At 48.6% G+C, this 15,306-nt stretch overlaps 1 protein-coding gene across 1 annotated transcript in view; it reads right to left on the bottom strand.

Moving 5' to 3' along the window:
* Window positions 1-321: 321 nt before the first annotated feature.
* Window positions 322-15,306, bottom strand: part of LOC143186579 (uncharacterized) — a 125,176-nt gene continuing 110,191 nt past the window's right edge. The window contains exons 3-7 of the mRNA XM_076390263.1: window positions 8,013-8,034; window positions 2,986-7,947; window positions 2,641-2,793; window positions 1,735-2,591; window positions 322-374 (exon numbers count right to left, since the gene is read on the bottom strand). Coding sequence (XP_076246378.1) covers window positions 359-374; window positions 1,735-2,591; window positions 2,641-2,793; window positions 2,986-7,947; window positions 8,013-8,034 — 6,010 coding nt within the window. The 3' untranslated portion in view covers window positions 322-358. The remainder of the gene's footprint in view (window positions 375-1,734; window positions 2,592-2,640; window positions 2,794-2,985; window positions 7,948-8,012; window positions 8,035-15,306) is intronic.

Below are 15,306 nucleotides of genomic sequence, written 5' to 3'. Positions count from 1 at the left end.
TATGATGGAAACACTGTTGTATTTTTTTTGCATTTTATGGTTCGGGCGTTGCCTTCTATGGCCCTAACTACTCAATCCGTTGGAGCAACGCCCTAGGGTGAAGCCTAGGTTGCTCGCAAAGTAGATGTTGAAATCGCTTAAAATAAGGGATCCAACGGAGGTCCGGATGAGGTGAGATTGAGGGGATACGAAAGAAAACGAAGACACGAGTTTTATATTTTGTCGGCCCTGAAAAGGGCTTGGAAACGACGTTTATTTAGCTTCTGTGTAGGGGGCTGGGCGCTGGCTCCGGTCCTCGTCGGCTGGAATGGACGGCGGCGGATCGGAGGGCCTTGGCTGGTGGTGACGCCGGCTCCCCTTAGCGACGTTGACGTCTGAAAAAGAGATAGCGGCGGAACCGCGGCGGTAAGCAAGAGTGTAAATCTGGCTATACCAAAGATTCCCAACTCCAGGCTGCGCTCGCGAGCCTATTTGGAGGGGATAGCAAAACCTTGCCTGTAACGCAAAGGTAATGCAGTGGACTGTATTATCGACTCTTCTTCTGGCGCGAAGAAGAAGTCGATGAACGAGTGGCTTGAGAGGAGGAGGGACCTCTTCTCTTCGCCTTGCACCTTTTGGAAAGGTTCGTTCCGTACGAATCCAAGTAATTTAGGGATTCGTGAGCGGAGGGACACGCTATAACCAGCGAATTGCTGGTCCTGGAGGCTGAGGACGGCCAGAGGCTCGGCGACTCCGTTCACCTTACCGTGTGCTTCTATTCGTCACACGGGGGTTGCTACTAAACGGGGTGGCAGAGCACGAGTAACGCAGAGGTGATAGGCACGTACGTTATCTCTCTCTGTTGTAACCCGTCTCTCAGGGATCCAACAGGCAGCGGCCTTTGTTGCTCCGAGACGAAACGAGACTCAGAGAATCAGGGCAGGCCCCGATTCCAAGAGTGCAAATCTCGATCAATTGTCTCCTAAAACAAACCAGGTGCTCTTTCGTACGTATTATACGTACGAATCGAGCAGAGTTTCCTAGTCTGTCGGCGACAGAGGTTCAGCTTTTTAGAGCTAGTGAGATTTCAAGTGTCTGGTAACCAAACTACTTGAAATCTGAAAACTGGCGAGCTGAGAGGCGCTTGACGTACGGTCGCACTGACTGCGTCAAGCTTGATTGTCGAAAGACGACTGGGGCCGAGAGCCGCGCGTGTCTCCGCGAAGCGGAAGACGTGCCAAATTTTACCACTACGCGGCGCTCACAAATTATCTTTTGTCTCGTGCTAATGTAGTACGATGTACTCTCTCTCTCCTTCAGGCTCCGATGTCCCCACTCGACATCGAGCCTGGAGTTCAAAACCGTTGCTCGACAACGCTTACTTTGTTTGAACTTTAATTTTGACGACAAAAACAAGTCATACGACAGCTGATCGTGTTTTGCTGCTAGGACAACGTATGCTCCGACCGAAGGCCACCTTCGGTCGGTCACGTATACCAACAAATTACGAATCTCGCGGACGAGCCAAATGCCCGTTATATAACCGCTTTTTAAACATACCGCCCCCCTTGCACGGTCCGTGCAACGGAGAATCGGTAATGCTCTGTCGTATGCACATCGTAACGCGAGACTCGAAAGACTAATACTTTCTTCGCGAATGAGAGAGAGAGGTGCTGCAAGTGAAGTTCAATTGAAGTGAACTCACTCGCAGCGTTGTCGTATATTCAATCAAAATATAAATTCAATTGAACTTACTTATGCGCTGGTGGAGACGCGCTCTGCTGCGGGTGTAGCTGCTGCTGTTGCTGCAGCAGCCGCATCGAGGTTTCCACCGCGATGCCGACTGCTGCGCGCGTCAGCTCCTCTAACGTCGGTCCTTGAGGCCGGGGTGGTCGCCGGGTGCGGCTGGCAGTCGGGGAGGGCCTAGCCGCCACCAAGGCCCTGGAGGTCGTCGGTGCTTGTGCCTGTTGACGGTTATCCTCCCTCGCCTTTGGTCGGGGCCTGTTGGGCGTCCTCCCGCCCGCTTGGCTCGCTGCAGCCGCGGGGGCGGTACTCTTTTCTTGGCCTCTCGGCGTTGGGGGGTCCACCGCCGGCCGCCAAAGCAGTGATGTTAATCGCTGCTCCCGGTCCCATCTGAGGGCGTACCGCCCTCCTGGGACGGTGCAGCGATACCGCCGCGTGGTGCGCGGAATGTGCTCCGGCACCCTGAGCTGTACTGGGCCCATTCTTGGTGGGCCGATGGTTATTGTCCACTCCTCTTGAGTGGTTTCTTGTACTGCTTCCTGGTGCGACTTCTCCAGTGGCGAGGGTGTACGCGTCTCTTGCTGGAGAGCCTGCTCCCCAATCTTCAAACAGCGATCAAAGGTCGCCGAGATTTGGTTCTGCGTGTTTTGTGTGTCGCTTTCCATTGCTTGATTTCTACTGACTCGGCCGGCGCGACGCTCGCAACCGATTTCGGTAGCGCCCGCGATTTCGCGGGGGCGCTTTTTCCCTTGGAGAGATAGAGACGGAAATACTTCGTCTCCCCTCCCAAGGGGATTGGGGGTCAAGGAAGAGGGGGTCCCGATCGTTCGATTTTCTTCTAGAACAATCGGTCTCACCTTGGTGTCTCCCTGGTTTTTTCCGAAAATTCTTTACAGGTGTTTATTTTGCCCGCTCGACCTCGGCGCCGGTCGTCGTAGCGGGCTCATCCACGGGTAACCTACACATCCTTGTGATGGGGCGTGTGTAAGTTGACTTTGCGGTACGTACTTTTACCACACGTACATTTCCGTCTTTCCCCGGGAACACCTCCTCAATTCTTCCCATCTCCCACTGATTGGGGGGAAGAAGAGGATTCTGCACTAGCACCAGGTCTCCTGGTTGCAGTTGCAGTTGGGTGGCGCGCCACTTGTAGCGATTTTGGAGGTGCGTGAGGTAATCGCGCGTCCAATGCCTCCACAGTTGCTCGTGGAATTTCTGAATCGCTCTCCAACGCGACAGTCGCGAGAGTTTTTCATTTTCCACGGACTGCAGCGGAATCGCATTTAGTGGTCCGCCTGTCAGGAAGTGACCGGGCGTAAGAGACGCATAGTCGTCTGGGTCGTCAGTCAGGGGAGCGATCGGTCGCGAGTTAAGACTCGCTTCGATCTTGCAGAGCAGCGTCTGCATTTCCTCTCCCGTTGGTGTGAACTCTCCCAACGTGCGTTTCAAATGGTGTTTCACCGATTTCACGCCGGCCTCCTGCATTCCACCGAAGTGTGGGGCACTGGGTGGATTAAACCGCCACTGAATGCCGATAGCACCGCATTTATTATGCGTGTCCGTTGCAGAAAATACTGCACGACAGTGCTGTTGTAATTCTCGATCGGCACCGACGAAATTGGTTCCATTGTCACTGAAAATGCAGGACGGGATTCCTCGTCGTGCAACAAACCGATCGAGTGCGGCTAAGAACGCGCTCGTCGTGTAGTCATGGACGAGTTCGATATGGACAGCCCTCGTAGCGTAACAAACAAACACCGCGATGTACGCTTTGTGAGCTGTTTTGCCTCGGCCCGCGGAGTCGCGGACACGGTAAGGTCCCGCGTAATCCACTCCGCAATTGTCGAATGCTCTTGACGGGCGACAGCGCTCCGGGGTCAGATGCTGCATTATTTGCGTGGACGTGTTGCCTCGCCACCTTACGCATCGCATGCATTTGTTGACCACGGTTTTCGCTGCATTTCGACAACCGAGAATCCAATAATTTTGCCTGACAGTGTGCAAGGTCAACTGCAAGCCCCCATGCAACGTATCTACGTGGCACTGCCTAATTATTAATGTCGAAACATAATGCTTAGGCAGTATTATCGGGTGCTTGGTTTCCCATGCAAGTGTCGCATTCTCCAGTCTTCCACCGACTCGCAGGACGTCCTTATCGTCGAGGAACGGGTTGAGACTTTTTAAGGGAGATTTCACAGGGATACTGCGATGATTTTTTAAGCATCGGTATTCCTCTGCGAAATGCGAGCCCTGTATATGGCGTGCGAGGCGCTCAGCTGCGTTACGCATTTCTGCCGCCTCGATTACTTGACCGGCGTTTGACCTTTGATTGACGCGCGACGGTCTTCGCCAACGAAGACAGTACGCCGTTACACGTAACAGTTTTCTCCATGATTGAAAACGGAACAGAAAATCCCATTCCGGCTTCGGAGTTGCTACGTGTGCATGCGCTACGCGCTTGCTTTCATCGGTCTCAACGGAAGCGGGTATGGCGGGCCATTGCGCTTCCGCTTCGCTCAGCCATGTCGGTCCAAACGTCCATAGGTTCGACTGCAGAAATTCTGCCGCGTCGATCCCGCGCGAATTTAAATCCGCGGGGTTCGAACGGGTCGGCACGTAACGCCATTCCGCGTTCGGGAGGGCCGTTTGGATTTTCGACACTCGGTTGGCCACTATAACCTTCCAGGTCGATGGGTGTTTTTTCAGCCAAGCTAGAGCGATCGTTGAGTCTGTCCAGCAGACTACACGATCTATTTTCATTGCAAGTGAGTCTCTCACGTGCAAGATTAGCTCGGCTAGCAGTACGGCCCCGTTCAATTCAAGAACTGGGATCGACTGTGTTTTTATTGGAGCCACTCGCGTTTTTGCCATCAACAGCGATGTAAACACACCGTTGTCTATCGTCGTCACTCTTAAATAAGTGACGGCCGAATAGGCTGCGAGCGATGCGTCACAAAATCCGTGCAGTTCCACAGAAGTCGTGTCGGCTCCATAACGGATCCATCGGGGAAGTTTCCACTGGTTCAATCTGCTCCAATCCGCACAAAATGTGTTCCACATTTTGAGCGTTTCTGCGGAAACTTGCTCGTCCCACTGGATTTTCTCCAGCCATTGGGACTGCATTAAAGTTTTCGCGCGAATCACGACTGGCGAAAGCCAGCCGAGAGGGTCGTATAATTTTGCAATTTCCGAAAACAAAGTACGCTTTGTGATCGGTGTTGCAGACGGTTGGAAGCGTTGCAGATTAAAGTAGAAAAAATCTCCTGATGGAATCCATCGCAGACCGAGTACCTTTAATTCGGAATTATCAAACAAATCAAGGTCGACTGCGTGGGAGTGCGAGCTATGTGGAATATTGCCTAATAAATCTGGCGAATTTCCAGCCCACTTACGAAGGTTAAATCCACCTTGCTGTAAGAGCTCGCACGTTTGTTTACGGATTTGCTCCAACAATAGTTTGTCCGGAGCTCCCATAAACACGTCGTCAACATAGACGTCCTTCTCGAGGATAGGAGCGGCGAGCGGGAAGCGGTCGCCGTCCTGTTTTTTCAGCTCGAGAAGCGTTCGCATCGATAAATATGGGGCACACGCCGTACCGTAGGTCACGGTTTTTAACTCGAACGCTATATTTCGTTCGGTTTCTGGCGTGCGCCACACGATGCATTGGAATCGACGATCCTCTGCAGCTACGAGAATTTGTCGAAACATTTTCTCTATATCTGCTACTAGCACGTATTGATACAGACGCCACCGCGTTAATACAGCGGTGATATCGTTCTGTAGCTTCGGTCCTACGTGGAGGATGTCGTTCAGCGAGCGTCCGCCCGCTGTTTTACTGGAAGCGTTAAACACGACGCGCAGCTTCGTCGTAGCGCTTTCCGTTCGAACAACCGCTCTATGTGGAATGTAGAGTCGTGTCTTGTCGAGGAACTCTAGGCGAGTCATATGACTCAACGACTCATATTCAGTGAGAAACTCACTGTATTCCCTCATGAGGGTTGGATCCAGGTCCAGTTTTTTCCTTAACCTAGTCAACGCGGAGAGAGCTATTGGAAGAGATTCTCCCAACAGCTCGTCCTGGTTTTCGTGGTTGAAGGGCAACCGAACGATGAATCGTCCCGTCGCGTCTCGCGCGACGGTTTTTGCGAAGTATTCTTCGCATTCGTCCTCGGCCTTGGTATTCACCAATTTCGAGGGAATCTCCTCTATCTCCCAGAACCTTCGTATCGCTTTGTCGAGCGATTCGAGGACGGTGCAATGCAGCGTCCTCACGGGGTTTGGGGAAGAGGTGGCTGCATCGACCGGGCCTGACAGTATCCAGCCTAAAGCTGTTTCCTGCGCGATCGGCCCTCGCTTACCGAATCGCCGAAGCCCTGGTCGAATGATACTCGCATATGTCCCAGCTCCGATCAGCACCTCTATTGGGCGGTCTGAAGCGGGGTCAGGATCCGCGAGTGTCAGTTCACGCAACGCGGTGTATTCCGGCACGTGAACCGACGGCGGGGCATACGAGGTGATTCGGGACACCACGTATGCACTGGTGCGGAACGCCTCCTCAGTGCAACGTGTCGAACCGAACTCGATATCCACGCTATATTTTATATCCTGGGCTTTTCCGCCCCCCAAGCCCGTAACTGTGGCTGGGGTTTTCCTTCTCGCGAGTCGCAAGTCATTTGCGAGGTTCGCGGAAATGAAGGAGGCTTCCGAGCCCTGGTCTATGAGTGCACGCGCGATGCGCGTCGTGCCTCCCTTTCCTGTGACTCGCACATTTGCCGTCGCCAGAAACACAGCTGGTGTTCCGCTCTCCGTCGCACTACAGTGCGACGTCACGTCGGCGCTTGATGTAGAAGCACGAGATTTCGTGTTTACATTCGCGGGCTCACGTGCGGAGACGTTACTCCGTCCCGCTTCCCGCTGGCCCTGCTGTGGCTTTTTCGTCGACCGACGATTGCCTGTGCCGACTTGTGGTGCGTCAAAGTGCAGAATAGTGTGATGCTTCTTACTGCACTTTGTACACGCTGCGTTCTTAGGGCAGCGCGCGACTGTGTGAGTCGAAGCGAGGCAGTTTATACACAACTGATTCGCTTTAATATAATGGAAGCGCAATTCAGGCGTGAGTAGCTTGAACTTTTTGCACGTTGTAATTCCGTGCGTCAGTCCGCAGAATGTACACTCCAAGGTTGGACTGGGAGAACTTTCGACTACGGCGTTATGTTGCCGTATGCGAGGTTTTGCCTTGGGGTCAACCGCTTGTTTCTGTAGCGGGTTGATCAGCACGTGCAGCCTGTGCTCTTGCTCCCTGAGAAAATCCAACATCTCATTAAATGAGGGGATTTCTGCATTGAGCTTTTGCGTGCCCTCCCACTCCCATTCTAGGGATTGGTCCAACTTAGATTTGATCAGGATGACCAACACGTCGCTGTAATGCTCTACCTTGCGCCCCAGCTTCTGGAGCGCGGCGAGCGTTTGTTTCCAGCCGACGGTGACCTGTTGCAGGCTTTCTATGTCGCCCGTCCTGATCGGCTTCAGCTTCGTGAATGTTGCGAGAAGCTGAAGCACCATGCGACGTGGGTTCCCGAATTGTTCGGTCAGGGTATCCCACGCCGGCTTGAAATTGCGATCCGCAATTTCAAGCGTGGCAATCGATGCGAGTGCCTCTCCTTCCAAGCAGCCGTTCAGATATTGCAAACGTTGCGCATCTGACAACCGTTGATCTTTGATTATGCTGGCGGTGAACAGATCCGCAAAGTGACACCACTTTCGCGGATCTCCGCTAAATCTCGGTAAATTCTGCTTGGGAAGCTCAAGCGTACTAGGCTGGCCGGTTGCTCCGGCACCCGCGGTATTCCCGGGGTTGCCGAATCCAGCCGATTCCTTTTCCTGTATGAGGCTGTCCAATTCCGTCATCAGGAAGTTCTGAGCTTCATGGAACGCATCTTCTGCATCATCCATCGTGCTCTCGCCGAAGAAGGGTATGACCTTCCGTTTGCTGTCAGGGACCTCCTTTTTGAGCTGTTTAACTCGCTCTTGGATGTCCCTCCAAACGTCAGTTACATACTCCAACTTCTGCTTGAGGAGAGAGATGGTATAATTATTTCGCCCCTTTTTCTTCAGATTAGTCACGAGTCGGGTCATTCCCCGAATTCGTGACTGAATATCCTCCATCTCGACCTCCAGGGCAGGAAGAGTCAACTGCTCCTTTACGGGGTTCGACATGGTGATATACTTCGAGAGGTAAACACTGCTCGAAGGTCAACCTGAAGTGATCGTTTCTTTCACCCTTTCTCAACCTTTCGATCCGGCTCGAAGGACCTTATGTTGAAATCGCTTAAAATAAGGGATCCAACGGAGGTCCGGATGAGGTGAGATTGAGGGGATACGAAAGAAAACGAAGACACGAGTTTTATATTTTGTCGGCCCTGAAAAGGGCTTGGAAACGACGTTTATTTAGCTTCTGTGTAGGGGGCTGGGCGCTGGCTCCGGTCCTCGTCGGCTGGAATGGACGGCGGCGGATCGGAGGGCCTTGGCTGGTGGTGACGCCGGCTCCCCTTAGCGACGTTGACGTCTGAAAAAGAGATAGCGGCGGAACCGCGGCGGTAAGCAAGAGTGTAAATCTGGCTATACCAAAGATTCCCAACTCCAGGCTGCGCTCGCGAGCCTATTTGGAGGGGATAGCAAAACCTTGCCTGTAACGCAAAGGTAATGCAGTGGACTGTATTATCGACTCTTCTTCTGGCGCGAAGAAGAAGTCGATGAACGAGTGGCTTGAGAGGAGGAGGGACCTCTTCTCTTCGCCTTGCACCTTTTGGAAAGGTTCGTTCCGTACGAATCCAAGTAATTTAGGGATTCGTGAGCGGAGGGACACGCTATAACCAGCGAATTGCTGGTCCTGGAGGCTGAGGACGGCCAGAGGCTCGGCGACTCCGTTCACCTTACCGTGTGCTTCTATTCGTCACACGGGGGTTGCTACTAAACGGGGTGGCAGAGCACGAGTAACGCAGAGGTGATAGGCACGTACGTTATCTCTCTCTGTTGTAACCCGTCTCTCAGGGATCCAACAGGCAGCGGCCTTTGTTGCTCCGAGACGAAACGAGACTCAGAGAATCAGGGCAGGCCCCGATTCCAAGAGTGCAAATCTCGATCAATTGTCTCCTAAAACAAACCAGGTGCTCTTTCGTACGTATTATACGTACGAATCGAGCAGAGTTTCCTAGTCTGTCGGCGACAGAGGTTCAGCTTTTTAGAGCTAGTGAGATTTCAAGTGTCTGGTAACCAAACTACTTGAAATCTGAAAACTGGCGAGCTGAGAGGCGCTTGACGTACGGTCGCACTGACTGCGTCAAGCTTGATTGTCGAAAGACGACTGGGGCCGAGAGCCGCGCGTGTCTCCGCGAAGCGGAAGACGTGCCAAATTTTACCACTACGCGGCGCTCACAAATTATCTTTTGTCTCGTGCTAATGTAGTACGATGTACTCTCTCTCTCCTTCAGGCTCCGATGTCCCCACTCGACATCGAGCCTGGAGTTCAAAACCGTTGCTCGACAACGCTTACTTTGTTTGAACTTTAATTTTGACGACAAAAACAAGTCATACGACAGCTGATCGTGTTTTGCTGCTAGGACAACGTATGCTCCGACCGAAGGCCACCTTCGGTCGGTCACGTATACCAACAAATTACGAATCTCGCGGACGAGCCAAATGCCCGTTATATAACCGCTTTTTAAACAGTAGAAATGACCATAAGTTTCATACTGGTTGGAATTATTCGTTTTATACGATGGAAAAGCTGTTGTATTTATATTGTATTTTATGCCTCTGGCGTTGACTTCTAAGGCCGTAGCTATTAGATGTGGTTGAGCTACGCCCTAGAGAGACGCCTAGGGTGCTCGGAACGTAGAAATGACCATTACTTTCACACTGGTTGCAATTATTCGTTATATACGATGGAAAAGCTGTTGTATTTATATCGTATTTTATGCTTCTGGCGTTGACTTCTTAGGCCGTAACTATTCGGTCTGGTGGAGCAACGCCCTGGAGTGAAACATAGGTTGCCCGGAACGTAGAATTGGCCATCACTTTCAAACTGGTTGCAATTATTGCTGTTATATGATGGAAACACTGTTGTATTTTTTTTGCATTTTATGGTTCGGGCGTTGACTTCTAAGGCCCTAACTATTCAATCCGTTGGAGCAACGCCCTAGGGTGAAGCCTAGGTTGATCGGAAAGTAGAAATGACCATAAGTTTCATACTGGTTGCAATTATTCGTTTTATACGATGGAAAAACTGTTGTATTTAGATTGTATTTTATGCCTCTGGCGTTGACTTCTAAGGCCCTAACTATTCAATCTGTTGGAGCAACGCCCTAGGGTGAAGCCTAGGTTGCTCGAAAAGTAGAAATGACCATAACTTTCATACTGGTTGCAATTATTCGTTCTATACGATGGAAAAACTGTTGTATTTATATTGTATTTTATGCTTCTGGCGTTGACTTCCAAGGCCCTAGCTGTTCGATCTAGTGGAGCAACGCCCTAGAGTGAAGCCTAGGTTGCCCGGAAGGGAGAAATGACCATCACGTTCAAACTGGTTGCAATTAATCCTTTTATACGATGGAAAAGCTGTTGTATCTATATTGTATTTTATGCTTCTTGCGTTTGCTTCTAAGGACCTAACTATTCGATCTGGTGGAGCAACGCCCTAGAGTGAATCCTAGGTTGCTCGGAATGTAGAAATGACCATAACTTTCACACTGGTGGCAATTATTCGTTTTATACGATGCAAACGCTGTTGTATTTATATCGTATTTTATGCTTCTGGCGTTTACTTCTAAGGACCTAACTATTCGATCTGGTGGAGCAACGCCCTAGAGTGGATCCTAGGTTGATCGGAATGTAGAAATGACCATAACTTTCACACTGGTTGCAATTATTCGTTTTAAACGATGGAAACGCTGTTGTATTTATATTGTACTTTATGCCTCTGGCGTTGACTTCTAAGGCCGTAGCTATTAGATGTGGTGGAGCTACGCCCTAGAGAGACGCCTAGGGTGCTCGGAACGTAGAAATGACCATTACTTTCACACTGGTTGCAATTATTCGTTATATACGATGGAAAAGCTGTTGTATATATATCGTATTTTATGCTTCTGGCGTTGACTTCTTAGGCCGTAACTATTCGGTCTGGTGGAGCAACGCCCTGGAGTGAAACCTAGGTTGCCCGGAACGTAGAATTGGCCATCACTTTCAAACTGGTTGCAATTATTGCTGTTATATGATGGAAACACTGTTGTATTTTTTTTGCATTTTATGGTTCGGGCGTTGACTTCTAAGGCCCTAACTATTCAATCCGTTGGAGCAACGCCCTAGGGTGAAGCCTAGGTTGATCGGAAAGTAGAAATGACCATAAGTTTCATACTGGTTGCAATTATTCGTTTTATACGATGGAAAAACTGTTGTATTTAGATTGTATTTTATGCCTCTGGCGTTGACTTCTAAGGCCCTAACTATTCAATCTGTTGGAGCAACGCCCTAGGGTGAAGGCTAGGTTGCTCGAAAAGTAGAAATGACCATAACTTTCATACTGGTTGCAATTATTCGTTCTATACGATGGAAAAACTGTTGTATTTATATTGTATTTTATGCTTCTGGCGTTGACTTCTTAGGCCGTAATTATTCGGTCTGGTGGAGCAACGCCCTGGAGTGAAATCTAGGTTGCCCGTAACGTAGAATTGGCCATCACTTTCAAACTGGTTGCAATTATTCCTGTTATGTGATGGAAACACTGTTGTATTTTTTTTGCATTTTATGTTTCGGGCGTTGACGTCTAAGGCCCTAACCATTCAATCCGTTGGAGCAACGCCCTAGGGTGAAGCCTAGGTTGCTCGCAAAGTAGAAATGACCATAAGTTTCATACTGGTTGGAATTATTCGTTTTATACGATGGAAAAGCTGTTGTATTTATATTGTATTTTATGCCTCTGGCGTTGACTTCTAAGGCCGTAGCTATTAGATGTGGTGGAGCTACGCCCTAGAGAGACGCCTAGGGTGCTCGGAACGTAGAAATGACCATTACTTTCACACTGGTTGCAATTATTCGTTATATACGATGGAAAAGCTGTTGTATTTATATCGTATTTTATGCTTCTGGCGTTGACTTCTTAGGCCGTAACTATTCGGTCTGGTGGAGCAACGCCCTGGAGTGAAACCTAGGTTGCCCGGAACGTAGAATTGGCCATCACTTTCAAACTGGTTGCAATTATTGCTGTTATATGATGGAAACGCTGTTGTATTTTTTTTGCATTTTATGGTTCGGGCGTTGACTTCTAAGGCCCTAACTATTCAATCCGTTGGAGCAACGCCCTAGGGTGAAGCCTAGGTTGATCGGAAAGTAGAAATGACCATAAGTTTCATACTGGTTGCAATTATTCGTTTTATACGATGGAAAAACTGTTGTATTTAGATTGTATTTTATGCCTCTGGCGTTGACTTCTAAGGCCCTAACTATTCAATCTGTTGGAGCAACGCCCTAGGGTGAAGCCTAGGTTGCTCGAAAAGTAGAAATGACCATAACTTTCATACTGGTTGCAATTATTCGTTCTATACGATGGAAAAACTGTTGTATTTATATTGTATTTTATGCTTCTGGCGTTGACTTGCAAGGCCCTAGCTGTTCGATCTAGTGGAGCAACGCCCTAGAGTGAAGCCTAGGTTGCCCGGAAGGGAGAAATGACCATCACGTTCAAACTGGTTGCAATTAATCCTTTTATACGATGGAAAAGCTGTTGTATCTATATTGTATTTTATGCTTCTGGCGTTTGCTTCTAAGGACCTAACTATTCGATCTGGTGGAGCAACGCCCTAGAGTGAATCCTAGGTTGCTCGGAATGTAGAAATGACCATAACTTTCACACTGGTGGCAATTATTCGTTTTATACGATGCAAACGCTGTTGTATTTATATCGTATTTTATGCTTCTGGCGTTTACTTCTAAGGACCTAACTATTCGATCTGGTGGAGCAACGCCCTAGAGTGGATCCTAGGTTGATCGGAATATAGAAATGACCATAACTTTCACACTGGTTGCAATTATTCGTTTTATACGATGGAAACGCTGTTGTATTTATATTGTACTTTATGCCTCTGGCGTTGACTTCTAAGGCCGTAGCTATTAGATGTGGTGGAGCAACGCCCTAGAGTGACGCCTAGGGTGCTCGGAACGTAGAAATGACCATTACTTTCACACTGGTTGCAATTATTCGCTTTATACGATGGAAAAGCTGTTGTATTTATATCGTATTTTATGCTTCTGGCGTTGACTTCTTAGGCCGTAATTATTCGGTCTGGTGGAGCAACGCCCTGGAGTGAAATCTAGGTTGCCCGTAACGTAGAATTGGCCATCACTCTCAAACTGCTTGCAATTATACCTGTTATATGATGGAAACACTGTTGTATTTTTTTTGCATTTTATGGTTCGGGCGTTGACTTCTATGGCCCTAACTACTCAATCCGTTGGAGCAACGCCCCAGGGTGAAGCCTAGGTTGCTCGCAAAGTAGAAATGACCATAAGTTTCATACTGGTTGGAATTATTCGTTTTATACGATGGAAAAGCTGTTGTATTTATATTGTATTTTATGCCTCTGGCGTTGACTTCTAAGGCCGTAGCTATTAGATGTGGTGGAGCTACGCCCTAGAGAGACGCCTAGGGTGCTCGGAACGTAGAAATGACCATTACTTTCACACTGGTTGCAATTATTCGTTATATACGATGGAAAAGCTGTTGTATTTATATCGTATTTTATGCTTCTGGCGTTGACTTCTTAGGCCGTAACTATTCGGTCTGGTGGAGCAACGCCCTGGAGTGAAACCTAGGTTGCCCGGAACGTAGAATTGGCCATCACTTTCAAACTGGTTGCAATTATTGCTGTTATATGATGGAAACGCTGTTGTATTTTTTTTGCATTTTATGGTTCGGGCGTTGACTTCTAAGGCCCTAACTATTCAATCCGTTGGAGCAACGCCCTAGGGTGAAGCCTAGGTTGATCGGAAAGTAGAAATGACCATAAGTTTCATACTGGTTGCAATTATTCGTTTTATACGATGGAAAAACTGTTGTATTTAGATTGTATTTTATGCCACTGGCGTTGACTTCTAAGGCCCTAACTATTCAATCTGTTGGAGCATCGCCCTAGGGTGAAGCCTAGGTTGCTCGAAAAGTAGAAATGACCATAACTTTCATACTGGTTGCAATTATTCGTTTTATACGATGGAAAAACTGTTGTATTTATATTGTATTTTATGCTTCTGGCGTTGACTTCCAAGGCCCTAGCTGTTCGATCTAGTGGAGCAACGCCCTAGAGTGAAGCTTAGGTTGCCCGGAAGGGAGAAATGACCATCACGTTCAAACTGGTTGCAATTAATCCTTTTATACGATGGAAAAGCTGTTGTATCTATATTGTATTTTATGCTTCTGGCGTTTGCTTCTAAGGACCTAACTATTCGATCTGGTGGAGCAACGCCCTAGAGTGAATCCTAGGTTGCTCGGAATGTAGAAATGACCATAACTTTCACACTGGTGGCAATTATTCGTTTTATACGATGCAAACGCTGTTGTATTTATATCGTATTTTATGCTTCTGGCGTTTACTTCTAAGGACCTAACTATTCGATCTGGTGGAGCAACGCCCTAGAGTGGATCCTAGGTTGATCGGAATGTAGAAATGACCATAACTTTCACACTGGTTGCAATTATTCGTTTTATACGATGGAAACGCTGTTGTATTTATATTGTACTTTATGCCTCTGGCGTTGACTTCTAAGGCCGTAGCTATTAGATGTGGTGGAGCAACGCCCTAGAGTGACGCCTAGGGTGCTCGGAACGTAGAAATGACCATTACTTTCACACTGGTTGCAATTATTCGCTTTATACGATGGAAAAGCTGTTGTATTTATATCGTATTTTATGCCTCTGGCGTTGACTTCTTAGGCCGTAATTATTCGGTCTGGTGGAGCAACGCCCTGGAGTGAAATCTAGGTTGCCCGTAACGTAGAATTGGCCATCACTTTCAAACTGGTTGCAATTATTCCTGTTATGTGATGGAAACACTGTTGTATTTTTTTTGCATTTTATGTTTCGGGCGTTGACGTCTAAGGCCCTAACCATTCAATCCGTTGGAGCAACGCCCTAGGGTGAAGCCCAGGTTGCTCGGAATGTAGAAATGACCATAACTTTCACTCTGGTTGCAATTATTCGTTTTATACGATGGAAACGCTGTTGTATTTATATTGTACTTTATGCCTCTGGCGTTGACTTCTAAGGCCGTAGCTATTAGATGTGGTGGAGCAACGCCCTAGAGAGCCGCCTAGGGTGCTCGGAACGTAGAAATGACCTCTACTTTCACACTGGTTGCAATTATTCCTTATATACGATGGAAAAGCTGTTGTATTTATATCGTATTTTATGCTTCTGGCGTTGACTTCTTAGGCCGTAACTACTCGGTCTGGTGGAGCAACGCCCTGGAGTGAAACCTAGGTTGCCCGGAACGTAGAATTGGCCATCACTTTCAAACTGGTTGCAATTATTGCTGCTAT

The sequence above is a fragment of the Calliopsis andreniformis genome, unplaced genomic scaffold, assembly GCF_051401765.1.
Source record: "Calliopsis andreniformis isolate RMS-2024a unplaced genomic scaffold, iyCalAndr_principal scaffold0007, whole genome shotgun sequence".
Classification (NCBI taxonomy): Eukaryota; Metazoa; Arthropoda; class Insecta; order Hymenoptera; family Andrenidae; genus Calliopsis; species Calliopsis andreniformis.
This window is presented reverse-complemented; position numbering and strand designations above follow the sequence as displayed.